At 45.0% G+C, this 21,143-nt stretch overlaps 1 protein-coding gene across 28 annotated transcripts in view; it reads left to right on the top strand.

The window, feature by feature from the left end:
• ADGRL3 (adhesion G protein-coupled receptor L3) overlaps positions 1-21,143 on the top strand; it is a 614,635-nt gene that overhangs the window by 374,035 nt on the left and 219,457 nt on the right. For 24 of the 28 annotated variants that reach the window (XM_068137418.1, XM_068137413.1, XM_068137416.1 and 21 more), the window contains one exon: positions 20,328-20,342. The exons of the other annotated variants lie outside the window; for them this stretch is intronic. In XM_068137418.1, the coding sequence (XP_067993519.1) occupies positions 20,328-20,342 (15 nt within the window). The remainder of the gene's footprint in view (positions 1-20,327; positions 20,343-21,143) is intronic. 28 annotated transcript variants of the gene reach the window in all.

Here is a 21,143-nt window from a genome sequence, read left to right on the forward strand (position 1 = left end):
TTCCTCTTCATATTGATTGATTTTACTGCAATGCTTAGTTTGAAAAAAACATCAGGCAAACTCTTTACCCATGTGGTCTCTTGCTGCCCTGGAAATTAATTTCTGCAAACAGTTGCACATATAATAAAAAGTCAGTTTGAAAGTTCAATTTGCTGCAGAAAGAATTTGGATTTGGGGACACAGGTTGGTTGGTTGGGTTTTGGGTTTTTTTTTTTCCTCCTTTTTTTTCTTCTCTCCCTAAAACAAAATAAGTCAATTAGAGCCTGCTTTTCACAGCCTGCAGGTTTTCTTTCAAGTGAAATAGCCATGATTGGTTTTGCTCTATAAAAGACATTAAAGCTCCCAAGAACGATGTGCTACAGAAAACGTTGAATTGAAGAGACCTAAGAGAAAATGAACGTTACAGGGTTGTGTTTTGGGTTTTTTTTGTCCTTTGATTGGGGGTTTTATTCTGCATGTGGCTTGTTAACTGCATTTAAAGCAATGAATATGCAAATGTCTCTTGCTCTAAAACATGTCTTAGTTGAAAAACACCAAATCCTTTCACACGTTAATTAAAATGTAGCAGCATCCCTATGTCTTTTTTCACCCAGTGCTGCAGCAGAGACATTTCTGTGGTGGTATCACAGAATCAGAGAATGGCTTAGGTTGTATGGGGCCTCAGAGAACATCTCTTCCAACACCCATGCCAGGGGCAAGGATGCCTTTCAACTAGACTTGGTTGCTCAAAGCCATCTGGTCTGGACTTACACACCCCCATGGAGGAGGCATCCACAACCACTCTGGGCAACCCATTCTAGAGTCTCACCACCCTTGTGCTAAAGAACTTCTTCCTAAGATCCAGTCTAACCATTCTCTCCTACAGTTTCAAACCATTCTCCATTGTCCTGTCTCTAGACACCCTCATGAAAAGTCCCTCTGCAGCCTTCCTGTAGGATCCTTTCAGTGGAAGGCAGCTCTAAGGTCTCTCTGGAGTCTTCTCTTCTCCAGGCTGAACAACCCCAGCTCCCTCAGCCTGTTTTCATAGCAGAGGTGTTCCAGCCCTTGGATCATCTTTGTGGCACTCTTCTGGACTCACTCCAACAGTTCTATGTCTTTCTTATGATGGGATCCAGAAGTGGATGCAGTACTCAAGATAGGGTCTCACAAGAGCAGAGTAAAGGGGAGGAATCACCTCTCTTGACCTGATGACCACACTGTTCTTAATATGTGGCAGCTCTGCAGAAAGGCATGACAAGTTGATGATCTGGAAAACACCCAAGGAAACTCTGATTTCACTCTCTTGCCTCTCTAGTTGAGAAAAAGTGCAGTTTGTGGGCTAGAATTTTGGACTGGTGGATGTTCCTTGTAAGGTTTTTCCCTGCCTTGAAATGAGGATGGAGTGGAAAATGGAATGTCAGTAGTGCTGCTTCAAGCCATCCTTTTAGCTTAAATCCAAACCAAATTTGATTTAGTTACTCAGCAAGATGCCTGACCTGTCATGCTCACACAGAGAAAGGGCTTCCTTAGTATAGTAGTGGAAGAGCTATTCCAGCTTCATGGTCAGCCAAACCCAACTGGCCTAGACTTAGAGAAATTTCATACAGAGGAATTGCTGAAAGTACAGAAGAAAAGAGTCATAAAATACTAGAATAGTTTGGCTTGTAAGACACCTTAATGATCATCTAGTTTCAAATTCCCTGTAATGGACAGGCACACCTCCCACTAGTTTAGGTTGCTCAAGACCACATCCAACCTGGTCTTCAACATTTCCAGGCCTGGAGACTCCACAACTTCTCTGTTCCAGTGCCAGATTATGCTCACAGGGAAGAGATTCTTCCTAATATCTAATCTAAATTGAGCTGCTTCCAGTTTGAAGTCATTGCCCCTCATTCTATTACTCCATGGCTTTGTAAAAAGTCCCTCTGTGGCTCCCCTGTAGCCCTTTTCACATACTGTAATGCAGATAGAAGGTTTCCCTGAAGCCTTCTCCAGGCTGAATAACTCCAGTTCTCTCAGCTTGTTTTCACAGGAGGGGTGTTCCAGCCCTCTGATCTTTGTGGCCTCCTCTGGATCTGCTCCAACAGTTTCATCTCCTTCTTGTGTTGGGGCCCCCAGAACTGGACACGGTACTACAGGTGGGGTCTCAAGAGAGTGGAGTAGAGGGGGCGAACCACCCTCTGTTGTCTACACCTGCAGCATGCAATTGAACTGAAAGCTCTGAACACTTGGGTCTAGGAGTACAGAAGTAGTTAAGTGTTTTGAAAAGCCCAAGAGTGTTGGCTGTAAGGCTTAGTCTGCAAGAGATGATTAATGCAGCTTGGTTTGATGATTATCCTGCTAAAGTTGCTTTGCAGTGGACATTGCGTACTGCCTGTGCTATTCCTGGCTGCTCAGCCCACGGAGTAATTGTAAAGAGATGAGTGAGGAAAGCAGCAAGCTTGGCAGGTGAACTTAACGAGTGAAATACTAGAGAAAAAGAATCTTCCATGTAGTGGGATGTCAGTGCTATTTAGAACTTTTGGACACACTTCCTCCCTTCCCTTTTTTTTTTTATTTTTCTGGTTACTTTTGGTTTTTCAGTCCAGAAGAGCTAATCCTTGAGTGTTTCACTGTTCATGCAGCAGCAGCTACAAATCCTGTCTATTTACGTAGGGGGGAATCATACAATGGTAGGGGTTGGAAGGGCCCTCCAGAGATCACCGAGTCCAATACCCCTGCCAAAGCAGGGTCACCTAGGGCAGGTCATACAGGAGCATTTTACTAAATATATTGGCGTTAGGGTTTCATTGTCTTTAAGCAAATTAAGCAGTTGAAATGAAAACGCTATTGACTGCAGCCCCGAATGTCAGTGATGGTAACCACAGAAGATGGAAACCGTTACCGAGTTCTCCTAGTAATAGCTTTTAAAGAATCAGACTTTGGAAATAATCAAGCGGGATCTGACTGCCATTTGTGTCCCAACATTTCCTTCCTTTTGTGTTCCCTGAAAAATACTGAACTCGTTGATACTGGTGATCCTGCTTTGATGGATACTATAGCTTGAAATATAGTAGAGTTGGACTCTTTGATCTTTGAGGCCTGTTTCAGCTAAAATAGTTCCATTATTACTGGTTAGGCCACACGTCAAGTACTGTGTCCAGTTCTGGACCCCTCAGTTTAGGAAGGATGTTGACTTGCTGGAGCGTGTCCAGAGAAGGGCAACAAAGTTGGTGAGGAGCTTGGAACACAAGCCCTATGACGAGAGGCTGAGGGAGCTGGGGCTGCTTAGCCTGGAGAAGAGGAAACTCAGGGGTGACCTTATTGCTCTCTACAACTACCTGAAGGGAGGTTGTAGACAGGTGGAGGTTGGTCTCTTCTCCCAGGCAGCCAGCACCACAACAAGAGGACACAGTCTTAGGCTGCACCAGGGGAGGTTCAGGATGGAGGTCAGGAGGAAGTTTTACACAGAGAGAGTGATTGCCCATTGGAATGGACTGCCTGGGGAGGTGGTGGAATCACCATCACTGGAGGTGTTCAGGAGGAGACTTGACAGGGTGCTTGGCTGCATGGGTTAGTTGATTAGGTGGTGTTGGATGATAGGTTAGATGCGATGATCTTGAAGGTCTCTTCCAACCTGGTCTGGTCTGGTCTGGTCTATTCTATTCTATTCTATTCTATTCTATTCTATTCTATTCTATTCTATTCTATTCTATTCTATTCTATTCTATTCTTCAAGTCCAACCATCAACCTAAGGCCACAATGGCCATTAAACCATGTCCCAAAGTGCCATGTCCATGTACTTTTTGAGCACTTCCAGGGACAGTGACTGCATCACTCCATGGGCAGCCTGTTCCAATGCCTGACCACTCTTGCAGCAAAGAAATTCTTCCTGGTCTCCAACCTAAACCTCCCCGGCACAATTTCAGGCGATTTACTCTCATTTTATCACCTGATAGTAGGGAGAGGAGACCAGTTTTCTCCTGTCTCCAAATTCCTTTTGGAGAGTTGTGAAGAGCAATGAGGTGTCCCCTCAGCCTTCCCTTCTCCAGACTAAACAACCCCAGTTCCCTTAGCCACTCCTCACCAGATCAGCTCTCCAGACCTTTCACAAACTTTATTAGGTGGAAGAAAAATGATATAAAATAAAAGTTAAAATAGGAGCTTTGTTTTTAAATAAACCCAAGCACTTCTATTTTCCTTCCAAATGTGGACTGAAAAGCACTGAATGGTGATTCTCACATCCTCTGAGTGGAAACCACTCTGTACAAGAGATCTCATGTGCAGCAGTGTTGAAAATCTAATCAGGAATGCTTCATGGAACTGCAAAATCGTTGCTGGATAAAACAGTTTAACAGGGAAGCAAAGCTGTAATTGCCAGTGAAGGTCATGATTGCAAGCACTGTGTTGACTGGGTGTGACTTGGATGAGTGCTGAGGGTCCAGAAGGAAGCCCAGATCTGCCCTAACCTGTAATTGCCAGTGAAGGTCACAATTGCAAGCACTGTGTTGACTGGCTGTGACTTGGATGAGTCCTGCTGGTCCAGAAGGAAGCTCAGATAGGTCCTAACCTGGGGGCTTCTATTTTCATTCCCAGTTTTCCTCTAGTGAAACATAGTCATTGTGTGGCTAAAGGTTGGAAGACAAAGCAGCAATTCTAATTATGGGCAAGGAGTTCAGTATTCTGCACATTCAGGTCCCTGGTGTGATGCTGTTGTGTACAGCAGTGCCATTTTCCACTATCGACTTGGTGAGCAGGAGCCTTCCCTGACCTGCTCTATAAATAAAGTCCATGTTGCATGCAAAGCCCAAAGTCCCCTTTAGAATTAGTAACAAAGCAAGCAACAGAAAATTGCGTGCTGAGCCATGACTGGGGCTCCTCCCCAAGGACTGCGCTCTTCAGACCTGAAGTCCTCTCTGCACACCAAGTGCTCTCCATTTCTCCTCCCTGCAAGTGGTGGGCAGCAAGAGGTACTTTGCAGAGCTGCTTAACCCTTTCCTGAACCCAGTTTCTGGAAGGGATTGTAGCTCATGCTGTCTCTCAGTGGGAGGCTGGTGGTTGCTTTTGTCTCGGTCCTCACAGCACACGTGCACTAAATGACTTTTTACAAGAGCTTGTAGTGGTAGGAGGGGGAATGAATTTAGTATGGAACAGGGGACGTTAAGACTGGATATTGGGAAGAAATTCTTTACATTAAGGGTGCTGAGACATTGGAGCAGGTTGCCCCAAGAGAAAGGTTGTTGATTCCCTCTTCCTGGAGGTGTTCAGGATCAGGTTGGAGTAAGCCTTGAGCAACCTGGTGTAGTGGGAGGGGCTCCTCCCCATGGCAGGGAAGTTGGGAGGAAGTGATCTTTAAAGTCCCTTTCAACCCAATCCATTCTATGCCTCTATGACTTTATACCTCACCTAGTAGGTAGATTCCTGCTCTTATAGTAGGAAAACTCAGAACCAAAAGTCCTGTGAGTCCCATGCCATTGTGTTCATGCCACGCGTGTCGCTGTATTACGGTCCTCTTGCCTTTGTGGCCTTGCAGAGCTGAGAACATAACTGGTTGCACCCCACTAAGACCTGTCTACCTTGACATTTATTTACCTGATACTTCTAAACATCTCATTTTGCTCTTGCCTGCTGTGAATACCACTCCTACATGGTCCCACAGTGAGCCTGAATTCCAGCTCTTGCTGTCATATTTTACTCCTTCTTAAGAGTCTGCTGTGTTTCATGTAGGTGGCATCTGTGTGATCCTTGGCCTCCTCTGGCATTGTTAGGAAAGAAAACAGTAAAGCCTTTATCCAGAGCCACTGCAAAATGATGGTGGATATTAAGCATGAATACTTCTCAATGTCTAAACTGGTATCCTTAGTCTTGTGAAGCTCTACAACATGCAAAGCTGCTTCCAATCTGATTTTATCTTGCAGCATAGGAGCCTTCTGCTGTGCAGACATCAGGAATGAGGGAGAAGGGGCATCTGTGAGAGCACCATGTGGCCTGGTCTCCATTGTTAGAGAGGAGAAAGGAGGTGGTACCCTTGGACAATATGCCACAAGGCTGTGGATCCAAACCGTATTATTTCCCTGTGTTTGGTGCCCATCAAGCAGCAGCCCTGTTCCCATCCCCAGCTGCCTCAGACCTCACTCATGATGTGTCACTAGTGGTGACCATGCCGGTGGCATCCCAGCAGCTTAGGCTGATGGAAGTGATTGCTGTCTCCTCCTCAGCCATCCCCACTCCTGGGATGGACACTGTCAGCAGGTTCATGCAAAGACAGCTGCTCTGACAACAAGGTGCTGTGGGTGAGCAGCTTCTGAAACTTCACCAGCATTATGGCAGGCTGAAGTGCATCCAGAAAGCAATTGGCACTTTGTCCAGAACACAGACCATGGCCTTTCCTCCTGGGAACTGACTTGTGTAAAAGAGGAGCAGCTGTGTTGTGCACCAGCTTTAATCTCCTGGTGGCTTTCCAAAGTGCAGCCTATTCTAGGAGTTTAACCTTGTAATGGCTGAGGCCAGGTCTAGCTCTCAGAGACAGAAATCAGCTTTTCATGAGCTAAGGAAGACAGACAAGCATTTCTTAAAAGCTTTTCTCCCTCCTGCTGCTCGATGAATCCAACCGTAATGTCAGATGGAGGGGGAAGCTGTCTTTAGGAAGTGCTTGGCCAGTGAGCAGTCCAACATGTGGAAATGACGGCTCTTCAAAGAGAAGACACTGTGCTGTGATCCCCTGGACACCCTTAAAAAGTCCTGGACATGGTGTCCTTTTCCAGGCTGCAGAGAACACACTGAGACACTGGAACAGGTTGCCCAGCAGGGCTGTGGATTCCCCTTCCCTGGGGTTGTTCAAGGCCTTGACCCAACTGGTCTAGTGGAAGGTGTCCCTACCCATGGTGGGGAGGTTGGCCTCTTCTAACCCAAACCATTCTATGATTATGTCCTCTGCAGTACTGGGTCATCAGGCCCCATTGCTGTCCCTCTGGGAACCGCTGGCAACATGATATGATATAGAATGATATAGAATAAACCAGGTTGGAAGAGACCTTCAAGATCATCGCGTCTAACCTATCATCTAACACTACCTAATCAACTAAACCATGGCACCAAGCACCCTATCAAGTCTCCTCCTGAACACCTCCAATGATGGTGACTCCACCACCTCCCCGGGCAGCCCATTTCAATGGGCAATCACTCTCTCTATGTAAAACTTCCTCCTAACCTCCAGCCTAAACCTCCCCTGGTGATGTTCAGAGGAAGAGGTCAAGGGTCTGGAGAACAGGTCATTTAGTACTTGCTGGTTTACTTTGTCTAAGTTGCCCAAAAGAGATTTCAAGAGAGAAAGAGCATTTATGTGAGGCAGGCATAACCTTGACATTTGGCTCTGTCCTTTAGACCTCCCAGGGTCCCTCTTTGTCATTTTTCCTCTTTTACAGATCACCAAAAGATGGCTTCAAAACTGACTCTCACCCTTAATTCTTTTTCCATTTTGAAGTTAGCAAGGTTTAGCACCAGATTTAGAGAGTGGTTGGGCTCAATGATCTTAAAGGTCTTTCCCAACCACGAGTCTGTGATTCCATGATTTTAAGATAAAAGAAGTGTTGTTTTACACAGATCTGAACCTTAGCAAAGTAGCCTTTGCAAAATGAGCCTGTTTCATTCTCACTTTTTAAAACATTTTTTTTTCTTTCTTTTTTGTTTTACTTTAACGAGATTTATTTTTTTTTAGGGTTTTTAATCTCTTGGTGCCATGGGGAAACTGCTGCCTTGGCTATGAAACAGAGAGAGGGCACCACACACTGACCGCTCCAATAATGTGCATCGATAAATATTGTGCAGCAGCCCAGAGATCCTAATTTTCAGATATATATATATATATATATATATGAGAAGTCAAGCTGCTGCAAAAGCACACAAAAGACTTTTCTGAACCTTCATAAATTCTTAGGCTTTAAATTAGAAATAAAATGGTCTCCTTTTCATTAATGGTGAAAATGATAGGGTCTTAGCACTGCCTAATATTCAGTTCCTTCCAGAGTGGTACCGAATTTCTCTGTGTTCACCACATGTATTTTATTGCTGTAATTTGTGGTTCTCCCAAGCAGAATAATATTTTTACTTCCCTGAATATACCAGTGCAAGTTAAAGGTCTCAGATGTATTCCTTTAAAGTGACAGTTCATTCCAGCTAGGTCCCTGCTTTATGGCAGTACTTATTCATTAAGAAATAAGTATAAAATATAATGTTATCCTTCTTACTCCTGGAGTCAAGCAGTGGGGAGACACATCCCCAAGCTCATAAAGTGCTCCCTATTCACAGGTGGGCTCAGAGCATGTGTTTGTTGCAAGCTGCTCTCCCTGAATGTGTCATTATCCTACTCAGTGTTTGTCAGGCCACACCTGGAGCACTGCATGCAGTTTTGGTCCCTGCTGCACAAAAGAGATGTGAACAGGCTGGGAAGTGTCCAGAAAAGGGCCAGGAGAATGATCAGAGAACTGGCAGCCCTGCCATGTGAGGAAAGGCTGAGAGACCTGAGTTCTTTCAGCCTGGAGAACAGAAGGCTTAGGGGAGACCTTCTTACCTTGGACCAGGACAAAGGGTGGCTACCACAAGGATGGAGACTCCCCTTTTACTAGGAGTCCCATGGAAAAGACAAGGGATAATAGGGAAAGGTTACTGCTGGGGAGATTTCCATTGAACTCCAGAAGAAAATGTTTTCTCTTGAGAACAGTTGGACATTGGAATCATCTCCCAAGGGAAGCAGTGGGTCCCCTTCCCTTGGACAGCTTTAAGACACAGCTTGATGGGTGCTGGGCCAGTTCATTTCAACTGTACTGTGACCTAAAAAGGTTGGACCAGATGATCCTTGGGGTCCCTTCCAACCTGGCATTCTGTGATTCAGTGTTTACCTGCATGCTTGGCTAAATAAATAGATCCCGGTGCCAACTCTCAAGGGTCTGCTTGTGCAGCAGCCTCAGCTGGTGGCAGGCTGGCTTGCCGCGGCCTTGCCAAGAGCGCTGCAGGGACTCTTTGGCTTTGTTTCTGCTCCTGTTTCAGCTCTGCAAATACATGAGGGTTTTCTGTACTGTTTGGTAGGTAGTGATTGATAGGTACACAGCATGTTGGAGAGATGAGTGAAGCAGATGTAAGGAAGATAATAAAGTCATAGAATGGTTTGGGTTGGAAAGCATCTTAAAGATCATCTGGTTCCAATCTCTCTGCCATGGACAGGGACACCTTCCACTACAGCAGGTTAGTCAAGGCCTCATCCAGCCTGGTCGTGAACACTTCCAGGGAGGCATCTACAGCCTTCCTGGGCAACCTGTTCCAGTGTCTCCCCACCTTCATTGGAAAGAATTTCTTCCTGATCTCCAGTTTAGATCTCCCCTCTATTGTCCCTCCTCCTGTCACTACAAACCCCTGTAAAATGTCCCATCCCAAGAGGAAAGGCTTGTGCATGGTAGAAGGAGGCTTGGTCAGCTGGAGATTGAGGATGCTGTAACATTCAGCAGGACTAACACACTTGATGGTACCTTCTTGAGGAAGCAACTGTTCCTGTCTACCTTGCACTACACAGGTGTGCACGCAATCCTTCCCATCTTCCAGTAACTGAAGGGGGCCTATGAGAAGGCTGAGGAGGGAGTTTTCACAAGGGTTTGTAGTGTTAGGGTGAGGGGCAATGGTTTGAAACTAGAGCAGAGTAGAATTAGACTGGACATTAACAGGAGGTTCTTTACTATGAGGGTGGTGGAACACTACAACAGGCTGCCCAGAGATGTGGTTGAGGTCCCATCTCTGGAGACATTTAGGGTCAGGCTTGATGGGGCTCTGAGCAACCTGATCTGTTTGGGAATGTCCCTGTTTTCTGCAGGGATTAGGACAAGATGACCTTCAAGGTCCCTCCTAGCTCAGTGCATTCTATGATTCTGCCTCCCAGCATCTGGAGCTTGCACTGGGGAAAAGGCATGGGAGGTGGGCCATGATTTCCTCTGCAACATCTGCCTCTGTTTTCTTGACTCTTGCTACTGAGAGCCAGAGCAAAGGAGAAGATGAAATGAAGACTCCTTTAGCAGGTTGTAGATGGGCTGTGAGCGTCAGACTACTGCAGAGCTGTTTCTGAGGAGTGTTTTGGGAACATGCCTCAATGTGTTAGCATGTTACCTTTGTGTTATATGTAGGAGTGTGTGTACTTGGGTTCATCATCTCAATCTCCAAACCTCTGCATGTGAGTGCACGTATGTGCACACACGCTATGCTCATGTTAATGGCTGATGCCTGAAAGTGCTAGAAGTCCTGCCTTGATTCTTTTTTCTTCTTCTTTTATATAGCAGATGTTGCTAAAATTTATACCAGATTGGAAAATCTCACTCCAAAGGACCTGAAGAAACCTAACAATTCCTTCTCTTGCTCTTCCCTGCTCCCCAAAGTGGTTGAAGAAGCCTAACAATCCCTTCCCTTGCTCTTCCCTGCTCCCCAAAGTGGTTGAAGAAGCCTAACAATCCCTTCCCTTGCTCTTCCCTGCTTTCCAAAGTGGTTGTAGCAAAATCCCACCTCCCCAGCCACTCCTCTGATTCAGAGAGGAGAAAGCAAATGTTTTCACTTTGTTGTTTGGCTTTGTGGAAATCCTTTTCTGACTCTGATGGGCATTTTTACTCCAGCATCCAGCTGAAGACCCTGAAGAACTGTTGAGAGAAGCAATCAGTGCAAAATCCTTCCTTACCATTTTCTCAGCAGTTCAAAAGAAGCAATGTTTTCCCTACCAAAGCAGTGTTAAAAGAAAACTCAGCCACAGCAGCCAGTCTTAGAAATATGCCTTGCAATCAAACAAGAAGTATGGTAGATACTCCAAGACGTGTGATAACTGCCAAGGCTTATTGCAGGGCAAAAAAAGCTGTGCAAAAAAACCTTTCTCTGAAGAGCATCAGATTTCGCTCACTTCTCACAGCACAGACATGCCTTGGCAATTATGATTAGCCTCATCTGGGCCTGTGGAATCCATTATTTTATAGCTAGGCTTGTAGCTGGCAGGATGACAACCAGTTTATTCCTCTTTGGAGAGAAATCAGACCAAAAGACACAGAGCTCTACTTCAGCCTTCCCTCACCTAAGATTTTTTTTCCCCTTCCCACTTATTGCTTAAGGCAAGACTCCTAATGTTTGTCTTGATGGCTCTGTCAGCCTTATGACATCCCAAATTTATCTTATGCCAGGATGAGGACAAATCTTTAATGAACTTCAGGCTTTCATTCTCTTTACAGGCAGTCAAAGAGGGCTTACAGTTCATCTGCCAAGAAGGATGTAAAGAGATATGAAAATAAGAATTATTCCTAATTAGCTGCATTTGCCTAGTTGCCAAGTGATTTTTCTGTGCATCCCAGAAGGAGGTGGCTATCAAGGTCCATTTACCCTACCTGGTTACACTGGAACAGTTTGCCCAGGAAGGTTGTGGATGTCCCCTCCCTGAAGGTATTCAAGGCTAGGTAGGACAAGGCCTTCAACAATCTGGTGTAGTGGAAGGTGCTCCTGCAGATGGCAGGGGTGTTGGAAATAGATGTTCTTTAAGGTCCCTTCCAACCCAAACATTCTATGGTATGTCTGTGGGCTGAATGAACAAGGACAGGAACACCTAGGCTCCAAGTTGCTTACACAAGGTCTCTGGGGTTATATTTTTGTCAGGCAAGGCTACTTCCCAAACATCTGTTTTGCAGTGGCATTTCTAACCACTCTGTTGATCTGTCTCCCTGTGCCCTGGCTCTGAGCACTCCTAGGCTTAGCTCACATCACTGGGAATTAGGTCTGTCATGGGTTCCTGCCCTGGAAATCTGCACTCAATACCCCTGGAGGATCAAACGCTGCTCCCAGCACCTCTTGATCCACTTGTGTTTGCACAGAAACATTTCTCAATGGAGGACAGCAGCATCTTGATACTTGTTTTGTACCCAGACCTTTTCCAGAGGGGCAACATTATATTAGGAAGAAATTCATTCCAGCGAGAGTGGGGAGACACTGAACAGGTTGCCCAGGGAGGTTGTGGATGGCCCCTCCCTGGAGGTGTTCAAGGCCAGCTTGGACAGGGCCTTGAGCAGCTTGCCTAGTGGAAGGTGTCCCTGGAACTGGATGATCTTGGAGGTTTCTTCCAATCCAAATCATTCTATGATTTTGAAGATAAACTTTGACTATAACAACACCTGCTCCTTCTCACTTTGGTATTTTTTTTCCCCCAGTGCAAAATATATTTCAGGATTCTAATTTACACCTTAAGTGAATTATCTTTACTTGAGCAAAAAATATTTACCTCTTGGAATAATATATTTAGGAGCACAGCACAATCACATTCAGTATCTGCTGAAGCAGATGATGTGTCTGCTTCTTCAGAGAAGCCAGCCACTGTGACTGCCACCTGGAATAACAACGAGAGGAGAGAGGCAAAGAAAGAGCAGAAATTATTGATGGAATTTGGGGGATTTGCAAAAATGCTGTGAATCATCTCACTGATCTCTGCTTTTGCAGGGCTGGGCAGGTAGCAGGGGGTTTATTGTTTAATCCCCAAACTCAGAACCCCAAATTTTCATTGGTTTTCTGTAGGAAGGATTTATTTTTTTTTCCTTTAAAAAACCAAACCAAAACCACAGACATTGAAATGCCTTTTCTTTTGCATTCTTTGATGAGGTCATAGCTGCACCCTCAGTAAGTCTGCAGATGACACTGACCTGGGAAGGAGTGTTCACACATTCACAGATGGCATTGGTTTGGAAGGGACCCTCAAAAGTCAGCCTGTCCAACCCCCCTGCAGTGAGCTGGGACACCTCCAATGTGTTGATCATCTGCAGAGTAGAAAGGCTCTACAGAGAAACCTGGACAGGCTGGGTCAATGAGGTCACCTGTATGGGGCTCCACAAGGGCAAGTGCAAGTTGCTGCAATAGTGTCACCACGACGCCATGAACACTGCAGGCTTGGGGCTGAGTGGCTGGAAAACTGCCCAGAACAGAAAGATCTGGGAGTGTTGATTGGCAGCTGGCTGAAGATGAGCCAACAGTGTGCTCAGGTGGCCAAGAAGGCCACCAGCATCCTGTCCTGGATCAGCAATAATGTGACCAGGAGGACCAGGGCAGTGATTGTCCCTCTGTACTCAGCACTGGTGAAGCCACACCTTGAGTACTACCTTTGCTTTTGAGGCCCTTACTAGAAGAAAGACATTGAGGTGCTGGAGCAGATCCAGAGGAGGGCAAGGAAGCTGGTGAAGGGGGTGGAGAACAGGTCTGGTGAGGAGCAGCTGAGAGAACTGGGGTAATTTATCCTGGAGAAGAGGGGAGACCTAGTTTTCTACACCTCTCTGAAAGCAGGCTGGAGCAAGGTAGGTGTTGTACTCTTCTATTTAGGAACAAGCGATAGGAAGAGAGGAAATGGTCTCAAGTTGCACCAGGGGAGTTTAGGTTGTATCTTAGAAGAAACCTGCTTACTGAAAGGTTTCTCAAAGACTGGAGCACGCTCCCCAGGGAGGTGGTTGAATCTCCATCCTTGCAGGTGTATAAAAGCTCTGTAGATGGGGTGTTGAGGGCCACGGCTTAGCAGCACAATTTCTGTAGTTAGATACTGGTTGGATTTGATGTTTTAAAAGGTCTTTCCCAAACAAAACAATTCTATAGTATTTAAACTTTTAGGAAATTGGCTTTGAGGCACCAGTGCCATGGAAAAACCTTTGATCTTTTGGGGGTGTTGGGGAGAGTCCATGCTGCCTGTCATCCATCATATTGAAGTCTAATGAAAAGATGGCTTCCTCCCAAAACAGCCTGAAGTTTGATCTATATCCCACAAGGCAATTTTGTAGTAAGTCATAGCTCTTTTCATCTCACAGAAAGCTCTGGTGGACCCGAGTTAATGAATATTAGTGGTTTCTTGGGTCCTGACGACTGTAAGTTACACTTAGGGGTGTTTTAACATGAATAACCCCGAATATTCTTGTAGTGAACATCTATTTAGTTATTACACATTAAAAAGCAGGCTGAAAGCACTGACATTTTAAGGAAGCCCAGATTAATGGTTTGAAAGGCTTCACATATTTATCAGATGAATGGAAATCTAAAAGGGGGGGGGGGAGGGGGGAGGAAGGAGGGAAAAAAAAAGCCCACTTCTGCCAAATGACAGCTTTGATTTCTGCATATCTGCAGATACCATATTTAAGGCTCTAATTTAGGCTGTGGCTTGCGAAAGTGTTTCTGGATTATTGACATTTCCAATCTTCAGACTTCAGAGTGAAATTAATTAGGAGGTGATAATTTGGGGAATGTGTTACATGAAGCCATTGTAACAGGAGGCACTTGGAGAGCACCTCCGCTCGCTGAGGCCTGGGTATTATATGAAAAATTAATTTAGAAATGGAGCAAGTGAGATTATTCCTCCCTTCATTAAAGAGAGGATTAGCAGTTCATTTGTTGGAAAAGGTAAGCAGTTCTCCTGTACAAGAAATCAAGATTTATGGTTGGATTTTTTTCCCTTTTACCCAGCCTTCTGGGAAGGAGTAAAATGTTCACAAATAGGGAAGAATTCTCTTTATTAAAACCTTACATTGTATTGGAAATATAACTGGTTAATAGTTATGATTATCAGGATAACTTTCTTTACAGAAAGAGTGGTCAGGCGTTATCTGAGCCCTGCTGGCTACAGCTTGCTGCAGGGGATACGACTCTCTTCCTCTTCTTGTGGCATTCTGGGTCCAGCAACCACCTGCCTGCACTTCAGTTGGATCCCAGGTTTTCCTAGAAGGTGTGGGTGGATGAGGGAAATGGTGGCACATGCTTTGGTTTGCTTCTCTGCTGCACACAGTGAGACCCAGTACCAGAACAAGAGGACACAGTCTCAGGCTGCGCCAGGGGAGGTTCAGGTTGGATGTTAGGAAGAAGTTCTATACAGAGAGAGTGATTGCCCATTGGAATGGGCTGCCCGGGGAGGTGGTGGAGTCGCCGTCATTGAAGGTGTTCAGAAGGAGACTTGACAGGGTGCTTGGTGCCATGGGTTAGCTGTTTGGGTGGGTTGGATTGGTTGATGGGTTGGACATGATGATCTTGAAGGTCTCTTCCAACCTGGTTTGGTTTATTCTATTCTAATAAAGCTTGGCTATGTTCTCTCCTTTGTCATTATAATGATGTGTCAGGAGAAGAAAGGAGTGCAAAATGGGAACCTCTACAGCCTCTGGAAATTCTGGTTGCAAAAACAGCTCATGGTAGAAATTTAGAATAAGAGGAAATTGCCTCAGTTTGCACCAGGACAGGCTTAGGTTGGAGATTAGAAGAAAAGTGTTGACTTGAAAGGGTTCTCAAAGACTGGAGCAGGGTCCCCAGGGAGGTGGTTTAATCCACATCAATGGAGGTGTCTCAAAGAGGCAGAGATGTGGTGCTGAGGACCAATGTTTAACACCAGGCTTGGGAGAGTTAGATAATGGTTTGCTCTTGATTCTCTTAAAGGTCTTTTCCAACCAGAGTATTTCTATGATTGCCTGATCATACTGTAAGAGAAATACCTCTGTATGGCAGCTTGTTCTGTAGATGTTGGAGGCAGGTAAGGTACCTCCTCTATTATAAGTGGTGCTTGAATTCTGTGGACTGGCACAGGCATGGTGGAGATGTAAAACTGCCTGTAATTGGGTAAAATGTTTAAAATTCTTCCATCACTTTCTGAAGACAAATTTGCAGTGATACACTGCATAGCTGAAGGGATAACCAGACCCTAATTAGAGCTCTTCCTTTCAATATTGCTCAATGAGATAAATCCTCTAGGCTTCCCATACAACCTGTCTGAATAATAGAACATATCCTGTTCAATATCTTTATTGATGATCTGGATGAGGGGATTGAGTCCATCATCAGTAAATTTGCAGATGACAGCAAGCTGGGGGCAGGAGTTGATCTGTTAGAGGGTAGGAGAGCTCTGCAGAGGGACCTCAACCAGCTGGACAGATGGGCAGAGTCCAATGGCATGAGATTTAACACATCCAAGTGCCGGGTTCTGCACATCGGCCACAACAACCCCATGCAGTTCTACAGGCTGTGGTCAGAGTGGCTGGAGAGAGGCCAGGCAGAAAGAAACCTGGGGGTACTGGATGATAGTAGGCTGAACATGAGCCAGCAGTGTGCCCAGGTGTCCAAGAGGGCCAGTGGCATCCAGGCCTGTATCAGGAACAGTGTGGCCAGCAGGAGCAGGGAGGTCATTGTGCCCCTGTACTCAGCACTGGTTAGGCCACACCTTGAGTCCTGTGTCCAGCTCTGGGCCCCTCAGTTTAGAAAAGATGTTGAGTTGCTGGAAGGTGTCTAGTGAAGGGCAACAAAGCTGGTGAGGGGTTTGGAGCACAAGCCCTGTGAAGAGAGGCTGAGGGAGATGGGGTTGCCTAACCTGGAGAAGAGGAGGCTCAGAGGAGACCTTATTGCTGTCTACAACTACCTGAAGGGAGGTAGTTCAGGTTGGTCTCTTCTCCGAGGTAGTAGGGGTTGGTCTCTTCTCGCAGGCAACCAGCACCAGAACAAGAGGACACAGTGTCAGGCTATGCCAGGGGAGGTTTAGGCTGGATGTTAGGAAGAAGTTCTTCACAGAAAGAATGATTTGCCATTGGAATGGGCTGCCCAGGGAGGTGGTGGAGTCACCATCAATGGAGATGTTTAGGAAGAGACTGGATGGGGCTCTTGTTGCCATGGTTTAGTTGATTAGATGGTGTTGAGTGATAGGTTGGACTTGATGATCTTGAAGGTCTTTTCCAACCTGGTTAATTCTATTCTGTTCTGTTTGATTTGATTAGATTTGATTCTAAGCTGAGGCTTTATTGAAATTCAGAAGTATTAGGTCTTAAATCAGCTGGAGAAAAATACATAGTTGAGACATACACAATGGGCAGCACCTTGCAGGAGGTCACCAAAACATGTCCCATGTCTGGAATGAGAGGAGAGATGGTTATGTCATGACTACTAATAAAACACACAGGCTCATCAAGATAAGGGTAATCAGTGCTTCAGGTCCAGCTGCTCAGCTGGTCAGGAGTATATTAGCTCCTGCAGAAACTTCTCTCTTTCTGCTTGCAACGTCACACTGTTGTTTGAGTGCATCACAAAAGCTTTTGTTCATTTGGAAACCTACCTTACTCTGCTGCCAGAGATACAGCATGCCATCAGACAGAAGTAGCAGTATGAAGCTGTCCGTGTGGGGATGTGTCAGGTTGCTTTCTTGTTTTGGCCACTGGCATTTAACGCAAGTCTGTTTCTTGGTGGGTTTTTTTGTTGGTTTGTTTGTTTGGGTGTTTGTTTTTTGTTTGGTTGGTTGTTGTTGTTGTGGGTTTGTGGTTGTTTTTTTCTTCTTTTTCTTTTTTCTTTTCTTTTCCTTTTCTTTTCCTTTTCTTTTCCTTTTCCTTTTCTTTTCTTTTCTCTTTTCTTTTCTTTTCTTTTCTTTTCTTTTCTTTTCTTTTCTTTTCTTTTCTTTTCTTTTCTTTTCTTTTCTTTTCTTTTCTTTTCTTTTCTTTTCTTTTCTTTTCTTTTCTTTTCTTTTCTTTTTTCTTTTCTCTTTTCTTTTCTTTTCTTTTCTTTTCTTTTCTTTTCTTTTCTTTTCTTTTCTTTTCTTTTCTTTTCTTTTCTTTTCTTTTCTTTTCTTTTCTTTTCTTTTCTTTTCTTTTCTTTTCTTTTCTTTTCTTTTCTGGCTGGAGAGAGCAATTGCTGTGTGAGTTTCTTCTGTCGAAAGTCTAGTGTCTTTTAATCTTGCAGGCTCTAGCACTTGGGGCTGTTCAGCCTGGAGAAGAGAAGGCTCTGGGGAGACCTTAGAAGAGCCTTCTAGTACCTGAAAGGGGCTACATGAGAGCTGGGTAGGGGCTTTTTACAAGGGCTTGTAGTGACAGAATGAGGGGCAATGGCTTTGAGCTGGAAGAGGGGAGATTGAGACTGAAGGTTAGGAAGAAATTCTTTCCAGTGAGGGGGGGGAGCCACTGGAACAGGTTGCCCAGGAAGGTTGTGCATGTCCCCTCCCTGGAGGTGTTCAAGGCCAGGTTGAATGAGGCCTTGAGCAACCTGGTCTAGTGGAAGGCATCCCTGCCCATGGCAAGGGGTTTGAACTGGAGGATCTTTAATGTCCATTTCAACCCAAAGCATTCTATGATTCTGTGGAAACCAGGCCCCCTATATCCCTGACAGCCACATACTGAAAACATTTGCCTTTAAAATTAATGTGTTAAGAGGAAGAAAATAGCTTGAATCAAAGCCCAGGTTAAAAAACTGCTGTTGAAGTTTGGAAACATTCATGTAGTGAGATGCAGTTGGCTCTGTATGTCCACCTCATGCACGGCAAAGTACAGATCCACATCTAACCAACGTGTTTGCAGTCTGAGCCTGAAATCTTTCTTCATGCAGCCTGCAGTTTCCCATCCAAATGAATGAGATTTCAGAATGCAAAGGGGTTTGCAATCCCAGCACTGGAGGACAGTCATTTGGCAAATGTCTCAGTCTGGAGGGGGCCAAAGTGAACTCCAGGCAAGCAAAAGCAAAGCATGTGTGCATACCTTTGCATTCCTGCCTTGCTCCTCTGAACAGAGATCTCTCAGCTGTCAAACCCATACTGTTCTGCTGGCAAGTTCTCACTTCTCCCTCACTGATATTTTATAGGGCCTGCCTTCTCCTATACTTTGGAGAAGAGGCCCCACAGAACCAGTAAACCCCAGGGCTGGGGATGCAGAAGCTCTTTGGGGCCCCACCACACCATGACCTTAGGGGGTTGTTGGATGAGGCCCATCAAGGCCTCTTTCAGGGAGTTGTTAGACATGGAAACTGAGCATTTATCACAAGGCTTGGAGCAGAGTGCCTGGAATGCTGTCTGGCAGAAAAGGACTGCTGGCAGCCAGCAGTGTGCCCAGGTGGCCAAGAAGGCCAACAGCATCCTGCCCTGGATCATCAATAGTGTGGTCAGCAGGAGTAGGGAAATGATTGTCCCTCATGCACTCAGTACTGGTGAGGCCAAACCTTGAATAGTGGGTTCAGTTTTTGGGTCCCTGACTACCAGAAAGACATTGAGGTGCTTCAGCATGTCCAGAGAAGCTGGTGAAGGGTCTAGAAAACAAGTCTGGTGAGGAGTAGCTGAGGGAACTGAGGTTGTTTAGTCTGGGTAAGAAAAGGCTGAGGTGAGCCCTCATTGCTCTCTACAAGCCCCTAAAAGGAGGTTGGAGTGAGGTGAGGGTTGCTCTCTATTCCCTACTGTCAGATGATAGAAGGAGAGGAAGTGGCCTGAAATTGTGCCAGGGGAGGTTTAGGTTGCAGATTAAGAAGAATTTCTTTGCTGCAAGAGAGGTCAGGGATTGGAAGAGGCTGCACAGAGAGGTGGTGGAGTCACCGTCCCTGGAGGTGTTCAAGAAATGTGTGGACATGGCATTTTGGGATGTGGTTTAGTGGCCATGGTGGTGTTGGATTGATGGTTGGGCTCAATGATCTTGGAGGTCTTTTCCAACTAAAATAACTCTATGCTTCTCTGATTCTCTGATTCTATGATTTTATGATTTATTCTGGCTGTGAGAGGCTCTGCCCAAAGGGACACGGCCTCTTCAGCAGTGTTATTATGTGTGGTGAATTAATAATTCACTTCAGAAATATCCAATGAGTTCTGGGGTTGGACTTTAAAATAGTGCTGGGATCTTTCTAATCTATTAATGTTGGAAGTCTTTGAGACCTTATATATTATCTGTGTTTCAGAATATTTAAGATGATTTTTTTTCTCTTTCCAAATCCTTCTGCAGCTTGTTTCTCTGAGGCGTAAGACAGGACCCTACAAACATCTACTGATGAGCTTGATTTGACTGTCCTATGTTCTCTGTTCATGTCATAAGGGAATTTATTTTGTGCCAGGTAGCAGGGAATACTCTCCTGCCTTAAGTAGGGATCTCTGGGTTGACAGGTTTGGGGTGAAATATATGAAGAGGTATATTCTGTAAAACTTCTCCCTAGAGTTTTTATTCTCTACATAAATCCCCCTCAGTCCTATTTCAGTACGTGGATATTTCATTTCGCTCTATGAAACTGATCCAAGGTCGCTGCTGCTGAGGTATCTCAGATAGCTCGGAAGGGCTGGGGATGTCCCAGGTGTTTGGGGTTTGTTTGGTTTGCTTTGGGTTTTGCTTGTTTGTTTTCTTTTTTCTTCTTAGCAACTTGTTAAAATGTATCTGTATTTTGTTCAGCTTGTCTGACTATTATCCAGTGCATACCAGAGGAAAGGCTTTGTATTTATATCTCAAACGTTCACATTCTACAGTAAATTAATAAAGCTTCCTTTTCATGTGAAAGAGGTAAAGAAAAGTACCTGGCCAATACAGTACCATTAATCTATTCTCTTTTCTCCTTTCTCTCTTTACCTCTCTCTCTCCAATAGAAGTGGAACAAAAAGGTAATTAAATACCTTTCAAATTATATATATATATATATATATTACTTATGTATAGGCTAAGTTATTTAACAGTTTAACGTTTTAGTTTCAATACTTTGTCATTAATTCTCACTACTTTTTTTTTTTTGTTAAAGTTTATTTAGTATCTCTGCTGCTCAACTTCATCAGATAATTAATTTTTGCTGGGGAAAAAGATAGCTTTTCCTTTTTTGTTTATTTGCTTGTTTTGCACTGATATTCTATTCAAAAGTTAACAGAACTCATTTTTCTTCTGCCCATAAGGATGTGGAGAGGTTGTGCCTAAGTATATCCAACCAAGCCTTGTTGGAAGTGGCACCTCTTTATCAGCATCTCGGGGTGGTTACTTAGGCTCCAGTAGAGCACTCTACATTTACAGCAGTTGCTAAATCTGATTTTCCTCCCATCCTGCCCTCCAGAGGGTATTGCCAGTTCCTCCATTGCAAAAATATGATTCCTCCTCAAGCAGGGAGCATGACGGTGGGATCTCCTGTGCCAGAGAAGCGTGTGGTAGGACACCTCTTCACGCCTCCCTGATGCCCATCCCACTGTCATCACAGTTATTGTACTGATCAGCATGACAAACAACAAATATTCTCCTCCCCAAGCCTCTAGAGTGCCTCCAGGTCAGGAGGGTGCTCCAGGGGATGGCGAGGGTCCAGTGAGCCAGTTTGGCTCTGCAGTATCCCTCCTTTTATCTCCCCAGCCAGCCAGCTGGCCTTTTGGTGTTGGTGTTCCCATGATGCCCAGGTCAGCTGGGCACTGGCTGAGCTTCTTCCCAGG

The sequence above is a fragment of the Melanerpes formicivorus genome, unplaced genomic scaffold (genome assembly GCF_026170545.1).
Source record: "Melanerpes formicivorus ecotype bairdi unplaced genomic scaffold, bMelFor1.0.p_v2 SCAF_4, whole genome shotgun sequence".
Taxonomy (NCBI): Eukaryota; Metazoa; Chordata; class Aves; order Piciformes; family Picidae; genus Melanerpes; species Melanerpes formicivorus.